The sequence below is a fragment of the Drosophila obscura genome, unplaced genomic scaffold (genome assembly GCF_018151105.1).
Source record: "Drosophila obscura isolate BZ-5 IFL unplaced genomic scaffold, ASM1815110v1 contig_187, whole genome shotgun sequence".
Lineage (NCBI taxonomy): Eukaryota > Metazoa > Arthropoda > Insecta > Diptera > Drosophilidae > Drosophila > Drosophila obscura.
In genome coordinates, this window is record NW_024542775.1 from 802,784 (window position 1) to 816,900 (window position 14,117).

The following is a 14,117-nucleotide window of genomic DNA, read 5'->3' on the forward strand; positions in this document are numbered from 1 at the left end:
ACTGCAGCATGTTCGGCAGTCGCCGGAGTTTGGGTGACAGCCGGGGCCAAGTGCAATGGGGTTGTTGATTTTGATTTTAGCTATTTAACAGAATGGGCCGCACGACCGATAGGATGTAGGACCAGTGAATTAGAGAAGATGAGAGACTTCGAAATGTTGTTAGGCATTGTTCACCGTTTCCTCCACATTGGGTGTCAACATCAGCTATCGTCCAACACTTTTTTTTGTGTCGGGAGCCGAAGTTGATCGATGCGGGAGATTGTGCAAGGGCACAAGGACGTATCTGTATTCTGTATCGTATCTCATATTCGATAATCGATAATACGTTAATTTAATTTGATGTTACATATATTTATTTGACACGACAAGCAACTTATAGCTATTTTTAAGGTAAATTACACGACAATATTTAAAGGACTTCCAAGGCATTTTCATATGTACTGAATGTTTTTGTGGGCATCGACATATTATACACGAATGTGGATGCTTGTCTGCTATCTCATTGACATTGCTCTATTGCTAAATATACTCTAACTTGTATGAGTAATTTTAAATTAAATTAACCATATTAATAAAATCTACGGATGACACTGCATCTGTACTGCAAAGCGAGTGCGGGGCAAATCCCATCCAAAAGCATAAAGCCCTAACTTTACTGTTAATGTCTGAATTATTTGGCATTCATATTTCTTTGGTTTGGGGATACTTACTACATCAGGCAAGTGGCGGTGGCCTACACTAACAGAGATGATAACTTCACCCTGACAGACATACAGAACAAAAATCAATTCATTCCTTATGAAAATAGATATTGTGAAACAGTGATCTGTCGATAAACTTAGTTTTGATATTTGATATATCGTAAGGCATTGTACGTGAGTGCTTCAGAGTTAGAATATTCATTATCTGAATTTTCCTAGAGTTCGAATCCAGCTTTCTACTTATGAGTAAGTACCACATGAAACACACTAAAAGTCATTCTAGAACTCCGATCGGCTTAATGTTATACATATGTACTCTCTAAACTAATGTTAAAGTTACACCACACATCGTGGAAATAATCATAGCACGACATAGTAGCGGCCCCAGTGCACAGTGTAACTCCAGCCCCAGATAAGGAGAGTTGGTCCGCAGCGAAAACAACGATTACAATAGTATCAAAAAATAAATTCAAGTGGAATTCGAACCGTCGATGTGGTCAACAAAGAGTGCCTTAATACTTTAGGAGGTAACTTAACTATGTCTATAATGAATTGAATTTAATCTCCTTAGCAATAGCCTCTCTCTGCATTTTCTCGCGTAACCGTGGTATGTCCTCGTCTATTCGTACTATCGCGCGGATTTTCTGTAAAAATATTGTGATTAAGCTCGAAAAAAATTATTTTATTATTTGTTTGTTTGTTAGTATACCTCGCACAAGTCGCCAGGTGTTCGTTTCCACAACCAGAACATGTATACTGGTATATACAGCATAGAGGACAACGCAGTGAACCAACCAAATGCATGAGCCCACCAGGGATAGTTGTAGTCCAGGTATTTTATAGGAGTCCATTGGACTATGTTGAAGAAAAAGACGCCCTGTCGGAAGGAAAGGAACAATTAATTAATTACCATACCGCATTACTTGTATAGATATGGCTGTAATATTTACCAGACATATAGCCGGGGTCGTGACACACCAGCAGAACTTCCACCAAACTGTGGGATAGTATCCAATCATATCCTTAATTCCATCATAAAATCGGTCGACTCCATAGCACCAGGATATTGAGACGCACTCAAAGAATATGAGCCACAGTAAGCAAAAACCGCTAACTGCATACGAATCTAGTATTTGGAAAATGTACATGCCGCCCTAAACGAAATTGTATTTTAAATACAGCTACGATGAGGTACAGCCTGATCCAAAAACTTACTTGTGTTATGCAGGTTAAGCCCACTAAATAGCTCAGGGCGCATACAATGGCAATAAAAATTTCTTTGCGTTTTCGGAGCAGCTGTGGCCACTCGTCGATAATTGCTGTAATGAAGCCCTCCATTGTACAGAACTGAGAATCCAAACCGATAAGCAGCAGCATGAAGAAGAAGAGGCAAGACCACATTGGCGAGCCCGGCAGCTGCAATACTGCCGACGGGTACACTAGGAACGCTAAGCCAGGACCTGTTTGAGAGCACACAAGTATGTTTATTTCACTATTGTTCAATGACAAAAAATGTACGAAGAAATGGTCTTGCTGTTTTATACAGGATGACAAACCTGATGCTGCCACCTCCGCCACAGGTCGCTGCTGTTCATGTGCCATAAATCCAATTACTGAGAATATTACGAATCCAGCGAACATACTCGTGCTGGAATTGACTGTGCAGACAATAAGCGCGTCCCTACAATGCAATGATATAAGAATAAATACTTTGGGATAGGCAGCGAATTACTTTGTATACATATATTCCACTCACTTATAAACATTGTTCGTAAATTTATTGTAGCTGCCTAAGGCCACAAGGGTACCAAGTCCAAGTCCGTAGGAGAAGAAGATCTGCGTCACTGCATCAATCCACACCTTGGAGGCATTTTATGTTAAAATCGGCTCGTAGCAAATGCAATGGCAAAAGCCATCTACATATCGGTAATCTGAAGTTTGGTATACATACCTCTGATTGGGACAGTTTCGAAAAGTTTGGAATAATATAGAATTTAATGCCTTCCAAAGCACCTGGTAAAGTTATTCCACGAACTAACAAAACCGTGAGCAAAACATATGGGAACAGGGCTGTAAAGTAGACTACTTTTCCCGTCCACTTGACTCCCTTCCAAATGCAAAAATAGCAGAGGATCCAAACGAGCAATAAAGTTCCGGCCAATTCCCAACGGATATTGCCAATCTCCTCCATGCCGTTCGATATTTGCAGTGCACGACGCCTGAAACGGTTCATTAAACAAAACCGAAGCGAATGTTAGCCCCAGGTGGTGGGGGATTATCACATCTTTCAGGAATACTATTTTAAGCGTAATTGGTGGTTACATACTCCCAAAACTCTTTGACTGGATCTGTGAGTTCCGTCGATGAGATATTTGTCGCTGCCACGGAGCAAATTTTCTTTGCGGTGCCATTGATTACTTTATCCCAGCAGTGTAAATTGTTCCTCTCATATTGATTGACACAATTAACGGTGTTCCACCAGTTGTTGCAAGTCCTCCACGGTACATCTATGTACGTGGAATGGATGGTATCATATTATGTTGCATGCAATTTATTTGTGTATCTCAAAAGTAGTGATCGCGAAAATGGTACCCACCCGCTCTCATTGACATGAAAAAGTAAAATACCGCCCAAGCCAGAATAACAATGTAGTAAACATTCATCCAACAAGACATAACGGCGGCAGCATATCCAATGCCTTGAATAAACAACAATAAATAAAATCATTAATAATAAATATACTAATCATAAGTACGAGTAATATTGTGTACAACGGGTGTGTATGTAGATATGTATGTAGGACATATTGGATGGTTTATAGATCCGGAAATGCTACATTTTATATGAATTTAGTATGAAATTTGAACAAAAGACTAGTCAAATGAAACTCCTCTTGCCTTTGAATATAGGGGCGATTTTAAAAACTCCCAGTCCACCAATAGTCAACATTTGTCCAAGAGCCAGCTCCATAAAGAACATCGGGATACCAGCTAGAAACAACGCCAGGAAGTACGGCAATATGAAAGCTCCGCCTCCATTTTTATAGCACAAATAGGGAAATCGCCAAACGTTTCCCAAGCCGATGGCCAGTCCAACCACTGAGAGAATAAAGTCAAGCTTCGAAGACCATGATCCTCGCTCCGGCAGTTGATCAAGTTTAACCAGCTGAAATGTTAAAGGCAAAAGCATTTATAGAGCTATGTACATACATCTGTATGTATGTATACTTTTAATGTGAAATTTAATCTACTACAACCACTAATTAGGGATTTATCGTTTCATTCTTTACCGGATATAAAAGATAAAAAAGTTGTAAGGGATAAAAAGGTTTGGTGAGCGGATTAACTTAATATAAACAGATGGACTTTGGACTTTGTCCAATCCAGCACTTTGAACTATTTAATGAACAATAAGTACATATGTATGTATGTATGTATGTCTAAATTTCAGTACATGGCTTACCTGCTGCTGATTGGACGTAGCTGCATTTGCTGGGGTGTTCGAGTCTGAAGATGCGGCGAGGTCTTTACACATCTCGATAGCCTCGTGCTTTCGTCTATCTCCCCCTCCATCACCATCGCTTTCGCAATTGGTATACATTTCGCTGGCGATCGGGAAGGACTTGCTCTTAGGAAAAAATTTGTTTAGATCTGCGAGCACTTGACTAAATATCCGAATTATAGACGAGTTGGGGTAGTGGGAGAAGGACTACAGTGCCTTTCTGACTATATTTATGTATTTATGTATAATGTTTGGTTTGGCTCTTTTTTCGTAGGTCCGTTCACGTTTCGCGCACCCACGACACGACACCCTAGCAGATCACTTGCTTGCATCCAACTGACTATCTGAGCTGGAGATGGATGAATGGATGGATGGTTACGAGCATGGCACCTAATTCAAACGAAGCTCAGATTTGAGCGAGTCTGGCTGCGTTGTCATTTTTACATACAATTTAATTTAATAATGATTTAAGAAGAGGGTTCTAGCATCGGTCACATTAAAATATATGTACAGCGAGTACAGCGCATAGGGGCACGTCTCGGTCTGAGCTCGACTTTGATGGCATGCCCTGCCCAGTACAACAGAATGTGAAGCATCGCTGCTACTCTGCCTCTGCGTGCAGCAATCGAAGCTGCACAGTGCTAGCGCTCGGCAACCCCTACAAACCAATGCAGGGCAATTTACATTTACTGACCCATTTGGGGGCATGCGAGAATCAGCGACCACCGCCGACCACAGACCACCGACACAGCCACCGGATCGCTCTGGTCTCTGTCACTATAATTTCAAAGAATGTCGTATACGTATACTACTACTAGTACCTGTGCCTGTCCATCCATACCCATACATAGACGACATATTGAGCGGACGTTTGTTAGTAGGGGAATGCACTTAAAATTTTGAATGTTATATTAAAATCATAAGAGATAAACTCGGCTGCCTCGGCAACCATACACACAAATGCATACGCATACTTGCACACATATTTACATATGTACATACATACGTATGCATAAGTACTCATCAATTCACATACATACACTTGCTGTATAAGTAAGTTATCTACTTAAATCCAATAATAATCAGTTCATTTTTCGACCATTCCGATCCTTCCTATGGCAGCTATATGGTATAATGGCTTTGATCCGATTTGGCAGTAGTATACAGAAAAAACTAACAAACTGCAATTTCTGACAAAAGATGTGTTCATCAAAGATTGCAAAGAGTCGACGGATGTGAAAATTGTTACGTTCGCTACATATGTATGTATGTACATATATCGAACCGGATGTCAATAGAGATTAAGAAACATACATATGTCTGTATGTACTCTATCCGGTCGGAAATGTTGCCTTCCTTCTAACCCAAAAAAGATTAAAGTATGTGGGGGAAAAATACATATATATTAATAGTACTTTGAGCGCATACGAGTATGTAGATATAGATATAGGGAGGAATAGCCGAGAAATGATAATCGCATAGTCGCAGGATTTTATTGACACATTCTCTCTGATTATTAATTCAGCGCATCCCACATCAGAGCTGGTCAAGCATGGTATAGTTTCCAGAGAATATATCATACTCGTAGGAACGCAGTTTTCTGATGATAAATAGTGGAGATAATAGTAAGTGACCAGTCAGTGAAACAGCCTTTTTGAGGCTATCCAAAACGTTTAACACGTCTCGCCGAGAAGAGCCCAGCCAATTCTATACCACACAAGTACCTGCACATTCGAAACCGTTGCAACCCATTTAACAAATTTTCAGATCCCGTTCCTATGATATGAACACCGACTAAGCCCGCTTGGTTTTAATATTTTTATCATTAATCATTAGTCATGGCAGTGGCCGTGCCTTTTTCGATTCCAGCTCCGGTTCCGGTCTCCGTTCATAATAACTTCGATTTCTGGGTACAATCCGCTGAAAGTTTATTTTCAAAATGCAATAGCCTTTCATTGGAAAGATCTCAACACTCAGTTAGTTTTATTTGACTTGACTAAGTATTTTAATCCTGATTTCAATCTAAGCTACAATATCTATCGGTGTCTTACAGTCGAATGGGCACATACATACATACATATAGTAAGCACAAGCACATATAATTATTCAGGACTCTTTAAATAGCATGCGGCATAGCTCGTTTTCCACTCCAACTCCAGATTCAGTTTCCTTTTCGCACAATAAAAGCTTTCGGGATCGATCGGCACTCTCCTTTTCGTTGCTGATGATGCGACGTTCCTGTTTTCTGTCATCCTCCATTAATGAGCGCCCCTTCCCCAGAGACTTGGTGCTCCCGAGATGCATTTTTTTTGTTGGAAAATTGAAAATTGGCTTTTTATTGGTATATATTCGCATGTTACGCCTCCTGCCATTGTGCGATCTGTCGTCCTCTCTCCCCCCCCTTCCTGCGGTCATATTTGCCGCAGCTTTTTTCAATAATCGTAGATTGATACGTTTTATGAACTTTCTTGTCTCCGTATCAAAAGAAGCGGTACCGCTGCCACTTGCTTCTTCGTTATCAACGTACGTGTCTCTGAATCTGTCGAACTTATTAAAATTATTATTACTATTACGTGTTGGTTTTCCGGAGCCAAATTCCGAGGTCAATTGGTGAGGTTCATGATGCCCCTGTAATCCATTTGGTGTGAGTTTTGACGTAAGAGGTGACAAATATTCTGGCTTGAACGGCTTGTAAACATCGTCGATGTATATATGTTGCTGATCATCGTCACTAGCTTCGCGACTGTTAAGCGGGAGTGGTGTTGTTTGGCCGTTACTATTCCCACGCCTATTGTCTTTATCATCATCGATATTTATCATAGATTTTTGCTGATATTTAGAGCTCTGGACCGGTAATGATGGTGATTTAACCATAAATGGCAATTCAGTGCTGTTGAAGATTGACAGGACATAGATGAGTCCCAGGACCGTTATCGTCAATAACAAATAAAGAGCTCCTATGGCTAAATGCCGGTGTAGAAATCGATATCGTGTAATCATTGTTAAAAAGTCCTCATCTAAAAAAAACAAAGGTGCAAATAATTAATTACATTTTTGGTCAGTACATACATACATATGCATTTACATATTTATATATGCATATATTTATTGGAAAGCAAAACTACTTGACGTTCTTCAACCGTTCGCTACTTTGCCAGCTATGATATGATATGATATAATCAGTGATCCGGTTCCGAATTATGTATACGCATATATATGGCTAGTTTTCATTCCAATAGGCAGGTGGACAGATGGTCCGACTTTATCGATTCAGCTGATATGGTCATGACTTTATAATTATGTACATCTACATACATGCATATTTATGTACATATATTCTTTGAACGCTTCAAGCTGAGAGATGTATTAGATACAATATTTTTTAAAAGGGAATACGAATACCCAGAATAGATTTGTATTATGTACAGTAGCGGGCAATGTTAATGCTACTTATGAATGTATTTTCCGTTGCAAGCAAATATTTCTATGCAGGCTGCAGTCTACCATGGATGCAATGTAATGTGTGTCGTAGTGTTTATACTTTTGCACTATTTACAGGAACTTTGACTTTAGTTTAGCGTCAATCAAGTGGTCTTCTGAATTTTGATTTGTACGAATGACAACTTTTATTTCTTTTATTTTTCCACCGTGTTGTTTGGAGTGCAAGACTATATTTTGATTTCTTATACTCACATTTAATATGAGCTGGATCATGCGCACTGTGAATTGATAAATAACCAAATATACCTACAATAGGATGTACATACATACGTGCGCATAACTGTATGTTGGGTGTTGGTTGTTACAGGGTGGGAACGAATAAAGGGTATTTTTCCGAATCTTTCCTGATACCTATACAGATTAATCGCACCTACATAAGCACTTTGTCTCTATTTACTTAAAGTACATGCTTTAAAAAAAAAAAGACGCATACTCTTCACTCGCATTTGTTTCTAGTATTAAAACAGATAATAAATAAATTAAATTCTGTGAACTGATTTTATTTAAGCGTTAATACTAATTAATCGCTCCATGGTCAAACTGACATTCACCGCATATCTGAGTAAGCTCTGGTTTTTTGGGTTTGTTCATGCACCACGAGGCGTAGCGGAGTTCCTCAAACATTTCGATCCAGAAGGAGCGATTGGGTGGTATATAAACGCATTCGCTATCACTTTGCCTTATACCCTCTTCAGCGGAGCGGCAGATATTTTTCTGCAGTGGCTTGGATTTTTCATTGCATTGAAAATTGAACCAGAACTCAAAAAACGCAACAATTACTGCGACAATAATACCAGCGATTAGTACCACAAATACACCACCTGTGAAATATAAAAAAAAATAACAATAAGAAAAAGAAAACTTAATCTAAATACAAATTCAAATACATTCCTGATAGTATTTATAGTTCCTATAGAAGCTACCCATGCTACATAGCTACATATAGTACATACATTAACATACATACCAATGCTTTCCAGTCCTAATGCATTTGCCTTCGATTGTTTGCTTGTGCTCCTCCTGGTACACGTCTCATCAGTGTTTTTCCACCACTTGTCGTATAACATTTGAATGTCTCCCTTCTCCTGGAGCTCTAATATCGCCAAAGAAATTTTGTCTCGCCAGGGCGAGCCCTTAGGTGTGGCGATGCCATATCCTTAGTGATGTAAAAAACCAATGTTTACTGATAGAATATCCAAGTAGGGAGATACTCGCAATTCTAAGTGTAATTCTCTAGCTGTTTTTATTTATTTATGCATCTTCCTTGCATATGCACAAAAAATACCGAAATTAACCGTAATTAACTGAAAATCAAATCGGATCACTAACACTACATAACAAAGTGAAATTTACAAACCTTTTGTGTCCAGCAATCCCCCAATTTGAGTCAAGTTACAGTCGCGCTGTACAATATAATCGAGCATTGTGGACTCCATTAAAAAGGCGTAATTTCCCTGATTGACTCTCCTTATGCCGTCTTCATACGTAGTGGTAAATGCCGATGGCTTCTTGTTATCCATGCTTCTCCACATTTTCTTGTAAGTTTCAATCATGGAATCCTATTCTTGTGGGCAGTTTTTAAACAGTTATCTTGGTGTAACGGTCTTATACTCTTAGCTTACCCGAAAAAATGTCATCGTCGAGCCACTCTCCAATGTGCCATAAGAAATTTCTGTCTGAGTTGCCAAATCGTCGGCATTCTCAATGGGGTTTATCATTCGTTCGGTAGTTAAAAAGGCGGCCAGATTGGCCGTATATGATGCGACAATAATCAGGGAGAAAAATCCCCAAATGCTGCTAATTATACGTGTTGAGGTTGCCCTCGGATATATGTCCGGTGACTGTTGCATAAGGGTTCCGATGGTGAACCAGAAGCTGTCAGACATTGTAAACTGATTGCCAATTGTAATGTTATCCAAGTCGCACGGATGAATACAGTGCCATTCGATGGGGGACAGTTTTCCTACAATATATATACTAATTGACACTAGGAAATACGCAATCAAAACATAAATCCAGATTTCAATGGCCAGCGGATTCATAAAGGAGAACAATCTGGTAGGCTCTGATTCGGGTACCTGCCAAAGTTTAATAGCGCTGAGTTCATAAAATCGATAATGCGTATCAGGAACAAACAAGAATTCGTATACCTTAAATAATATGCTGATTCCCAGGTTCATAAAGGGTTTTGTGAAATCAATAACGCTCTCCCTTGCATATGTAATTGTCATTGAGCCGACAGCCAGGTCCGCCTTCTAAAATTTGTTAGTTGGATAGAGAACAAGGAGGCTATGGAATTGCATGTCTTAACGAACATATTTCATTAGCTGAGCAACCATTCCATTCCATTCTCCGGTTTCGGGATCCTTGGCACCATACTTTCTATCGGGTACTAGGTCCAGAATGTAATCAAACCCAACCTCGTGTGAAATCGTTTCCAATATATCCACACAAAATCCAAAAAATCTTTCATTTCCCGTAAAATTTTTCCCATAATTCATCATTACGTATGGCGTTTCCTGAAATTGAACATACATATATACACATAAATATATTAGTAAATTATAATATGTACATAAAAATTAAATTATTCACAGACCAGTATCGTTATTACTACCAGTGTGACATTCATTGAGCCGGAGTCGAAGAACATTGATGGGTCAGTTATGTTGAGATATCCCTGGGGTGTCCACTCTCCAACTTTCACAATGGAGTGCTGCTTCAGTTTTATTAGGTCCAACTTGAACTGAACACGCTGTCCTTCTTTGAATTGAATAGGACCAGTCAGACCTTTCCATTCAACCTGTAGGATACATCTATTGAATTATACATGCATACATATGTATCTATAAGCATGTATGTATGTATACAAAATTATGTTATAGCATTCTACAGTGTTATACGAACCGAATTTATATAATTAATCAAGCTCAAGCCCCCATTCCACGGAATTTCATCGTCACAAGTCAAATTCGATAGATACAGCGTATGCGACTGCTCCAACGTCTGCAGTCCAATAGCGAACACATAAACCGAATCAAACATTAGGGCTGGCTCCGTCTGCAAAGCACCCGGGCATGGTTAGGACACGGTTGGTGTATGTCTAATTAGTTATAATATCCTCGCACGATTATAGTTTCTTTAATGTTACATACCTCAATTGTTACCGCTTTTCGTAAATACAAGTTTGCATCGGATTCTTGGAACATTTGCTGACCAAAGAACTCAAGATCCTTCAGTATCTCCTTCACAGCTACATCACCGATGTCGACCAGTCGGAACGATGTTATGTTCACAAAATTATACTTAAAGTCTTCCAGATCAAAGGTTTCCAGGTCGAAGCTCGTGAAAAAGTAGTGGTATTTATACTCATTCATCTGCTGTTGTAGAATCTGCTAACCCGAATGAAAGAATTTACAATCACCTAATGTTAGACGACCTCAGTTACACCTGAGTGTAACTCCCCCACTCACATTCTTCAACAGCGCTGTAATGCCGTCCGAGTTTATATCAATTATTATATTGTGGATCTCTTTATTCTTAAACTCGTTCAACACAGACAGGTACGATGCTTGGGAAACTTTTCGCATGTGCACTTCCGCTTGAACGGAACGTGAAAGCTGGTGTAAATTAATAATTCCTGCAGATACAAATATAATATATATGTACATATGCATATATGTATGTACAGATGTAACATAACAATAAGAAACATCGATGTGATTTTTGAAGCAAGATAAAGCCAACAGGAAACGTCTACAAACCATATTACCAGAATGGAGGTAAATGTATATACCTACATATGTATATCTTGAATGCAAAACAGCGAACTTACCATAATCTTTTTCATACAAAATGCCGAATCTAGTCCAATTTAGATAGCGTATAACATCGATAAATGCATTGTTAACGTATTGTTGTGATGGATGGACGTTAATGGAAAAGTCGTGGATGGAACGACCTATATCTGGAATATCCAGGGCGTCACATATTGAATTTATATGAGTTGCCAAAACAGAGTCGGTTGGACTAAAAATAGCCTGAACACCAACCTGCACAAGTCTGCACACTGCAAGTATAGTAGTTCGGATAAAAACACGTAATTACCTAGGTACTGGGATTTTACCTACTGAACATACCTTTTTGTACTGTCTCAAACGAATCAAATCGACTAACGTATTCAATATCGTAGACAATGTTAGTTTCTGGCAGAAGGCTCTTGTCCCGATTCAATCTATGAACCGCATATCTAAAGGCCAGTTCCGAGTTGTGTTTTCCCGTATGTTTTGGAAAAAGTGCACCTTGGAAATATGTAGCAAGTAAAAGCAAAAACTGTAATTGCGACCAGTGGAGATTATTACCAACTCTTATTACGGGGGGAGCCCCTGAGGTGTAAGTAACAAACAAAAATGTACATATCGCGGCACCACTCCAATACATTATAAGCGCGTAGACAGACAGTTTTGCACAAGACTAGTTCGAAATTGCTAATGAATTTTTACATTCTACGATAAATTGATTTCATTCTAACGAAGCCGTATTAGTGCATTCTGTACTGCAGTGCAAACGAGTAGCCACGTGTACTTGGCCACCCCACCAGCTGGTGCTCGATTTTTACCGATTTCTATGGCGTTAAGCACAGTGTACGAGTGCTGCAATGTGCTCTTCTGATCTGCTAAAGCTAAACTGAAACTTTAAGTAGTTATCGCGACTGTCATTTCGATGGCAGTTATTGAATGAATCGAGAGCCGAATTTAAAATATTTATTTTCAAATACTTATTTTAAACAATTTCAAGTTCGCTTTAGGTATGTATCTGATAAGTTTTCGCCTGTATAATATCTTTTTAACTACTTATTAGAGGGTTTGTTTCCTTGATGTGTACATATGCATGTATGTATGTATGCTCACTTGGGTTTTGTTAAAAAGTTACATATGTATGTACATATGTATATGAGGTGTAATATATATTCTATTTATTTTGGGATTGGATTCAAACTGTAACAGTAATTTAATTATTTATCATTTATTAGTTGTAGGACTTTGATAAAACTACTCGTACACGGATAACAGTTGATCGCTGCACAAACATTAATACATACATAAATATGCATAGGTATGTATGTGTGTATGTAGTAATAATAATGCTATTATAATTAAATATTTGTTTATTTTTCACTTTTTCAACATCTACAATAGACTCTACTGTGACGATATACCACTACCAACCTACCCAGCTCTAAACATACACACATAAACATACATATATTTACACATACATATTTACCTCTACAACATACTGAACTCTGTTCTTTGGTACCGCAATTTGTAACTTCCTTCAACATAATTTTAGCTTTTTCTCAGCTTTTCTCCCACGAATTTATTTGTCTCAGAAGCACGTAACGTGTGTTAATAAGGAGGAGTCGGGGACAAGGGGGATAAAGATAGATTCAGATACGGCTCTCATTATTGACAGACCTATACATCGTGGACAAACGTAGACTTTAAAATTGTTTCCGATGGAAAACAGTGACTAAGATCCTTCCAGTCATGAACATTTTTGGTTTCCGTTGTTTTGTTAAATATTAATGCTTCGATCATCGATAAACAGTCCATGAAGGTTGAAATGGAATTTCGCTCTATTGCATGCGATAATTACAGTTCAAAATTGTTGTATACATTTTTACATTAGCTGACTTTGATAATTTGTTACGTTAAATTTTGAAAAGACTCTTTTTTTCTTCCATATAGATATAAATATAAAATGATCAAGCACTAGACATCTGTTTCTTTTTTAATTGTATCACCAATATGTTTTTCCAATTTGTATAAAAGGTATACATATGTATGTAATATAGCAAATGAGGCTATTGAAATGTGTGCGAATTAATGCCTACCTAAGCGGTTATCAACATCCAATTGAGTGAAGCTCCAATACCGATCCACTTAATTCTAACAAAAATACAAATATATTAAAATATTCGATACATTATATATTGATAGGAGAATTCATTGCCACGAATTGCGTGTGGGTCAATATTCAAAGGCGGTTTTCTAAATAACTTCATTGATATTTTTATTGTGATCTAATAATGTATAACCGAATTATTTCGGTGGGAATGCTTTAATGAAAGCAAAACCGTAATAAGATTATAACTTCCTATAATTTATATAACACAGGTATTTTTTTCTTTTCTTTTTTGAAATACAAAAAACTCATGAATGGTCTCTGGATGATCGACAAGCACAAGGGACATAGACTTAACACATATATACACATATTTGTATACATATATATATATATATATATATATATATATATATATAGACGCATATAGGCATTTTAATGTATAAATATTGTTGAGAATTCCCCAATTCATTTCCCACGGTAAGCAATGAGTCTAAAGAGTCTGAA

The 14,117-nt window shown here is 38.1% G+C and overlaps 2 protein-coding genes and 1 long non-coding RNA gene across 8 annotated transcripts; 1 reads left to right on the plus strand and 2 right to left on the minus strand.

Moving 5' to 3' along the window:
* Window positions 1–330: 330 nt before the first annotated feature.
* Window positions 331–4,560, minus strand: LOC111070776 (sodium- and chloride-dependent GABA transporter 1). Its single transcript, XM_022361656.2, has 11 exons — window positions 4,164–4,560; window positions 3,599–3,866; window positions 3,298–3,399; window positions 3,028–3,208; window positions 2,653–2,920; window positions 2,458–2,561; window positions 2,258–2,382; window positions 1,917–2,161; window positions 1,652–1,855; window positions 1,411–1,578; window positions 331–1,345 (listed from the first exon to the last, which is right to left on the minus strand). The coding sequence occupies exons 1-11, from the start codon at window positions 4,299–4,301 to the stop codon at window positions 1,244–1,246; spliced, it is 1,905 nt and encodes a 634-aa protein (XP_022217348.1). The 5' UTR covers window positions 4,302–4,560; the 3' UTR covers window positions 331–1,243.
* A 1,597-nt stretch (window positions 4,561–6,157) lies between these two features.
* Window positions 6,158–12,383, minus strand: LOC111070851 (glutamate receptor ionotropic, kainate 2). 5 transcript variants are annotated; one of them, XM_022361838.2, is made up of 14 exons: window positions 12,065–12,375; window positions 11,843–12,004; window positions 11,539–11,772; window positions 11,177–11,343; window positions 10,859–11,095; window positions 10,611–10,763; window positions 10,303–10,506; window positions 10,019–10,222; window positions 9,854–9,958; window positions 9,326–9,781; window positions 9,061–9,262; window positions 8,671–8,859; window positions 8,249–8,524; window positions 6,158–7,219 (listed from the first exon to the last, which is right to left on the minus strand). In XM_022361838.2, exons 1-14 carry the CDS (start codon window positions 12,141–12,143, stop codon window positions 6,309–6,311), a joined length of 3,579 nt encoding a protein of 1,192 aa, XP_022217530.1. In that variant the 5' UTR covers window positions 12,144–12,375; the 3' UTR covers window positions 6,158–6,308. The 5 variants fall into 5 exon arrangements, with proteins under 5 accessions (XP_022217530.1, XP_022217531.1, XP_022217532.1 ...); XM_022361839.2 differs by having other exon boundaries at window positions 8,255–8,524; window positions 12,065–12,374; XM_022361840.2 differs by lacking the exons at window positions 6,158–7,219; window positions 8,249–8,524; window positions 8,671–8,859 and adding an exon at window positions 8,926–9,007 and having other exon boundaries at window positions 12,065–12,382.
* Window positions 10,787–13,994, plus strand: LOC121404192. Of its 2 annotated transcripts, none has more exons than XR_005967799.1 (4): window positions 10,787–11,814; window positions 11,896–12,510; window positions 12,736–12,818; window positions 12,902–13,994. It is a non-coding gene; the product is annotated as an uncharacterized LOC121404192 (long non-coding RNA). The 2 variants fall into 2 exon arrangements; XR_005967800.1 differs by having other exon boundaries at window positions 11,273–11,814; window positions 11,896–12,095; window positions 12,902–13,988.
* The last annotated feature ends 123 nt before the right edge of the window (window positions 13,995–14,117 follow it).

Bases quoted from the DNA above. Each gene is read 5' to 3' on its own strand.
- LOC111070776 (XM_022361656.2), bottom strand. From the start codon at position 4,301: ATGTATACCAATTGCGAAAGCGATGGTGATGGAGGGGGAGATAGACGA. The intron at 3,867-4,163 runs GTAAGCCATGTA...TTAACATTTCAG, and splicing joins CTACGTCCAATCAGCAGCAG to CTGGTTAAACTTGATCAACT. The intron at 2,921-3,027 runs GTATGTAACCAC...GAACCGTTTCAG, and splicing joins CCAGTCAAAGAGTTTTGGGA to GCGTCGTGCACTGCAAATAT.
- LOC111070851 (XM_022361838.2), bottom strand. From the start codon at position 12,143: ATGTATTGGAGTGGTGCCGCGATATGTACATTTTTGTTTGTTACTTAC. The intron at 11,096-11,176 runs GTGAGTGGGGGA...TCGGGTTAGCAG, and splicing joins TTACAGCGCTGTTGAAGAAT to ATTCTACAACAGCAGATGAA. The intron at 9,782-9,853 runs GTATACGAATTC...AAACTTTGGCAG, and splicing joins GAATCAGCATATTATTTAAG to GTACCCGAATCAGAGCCTAC.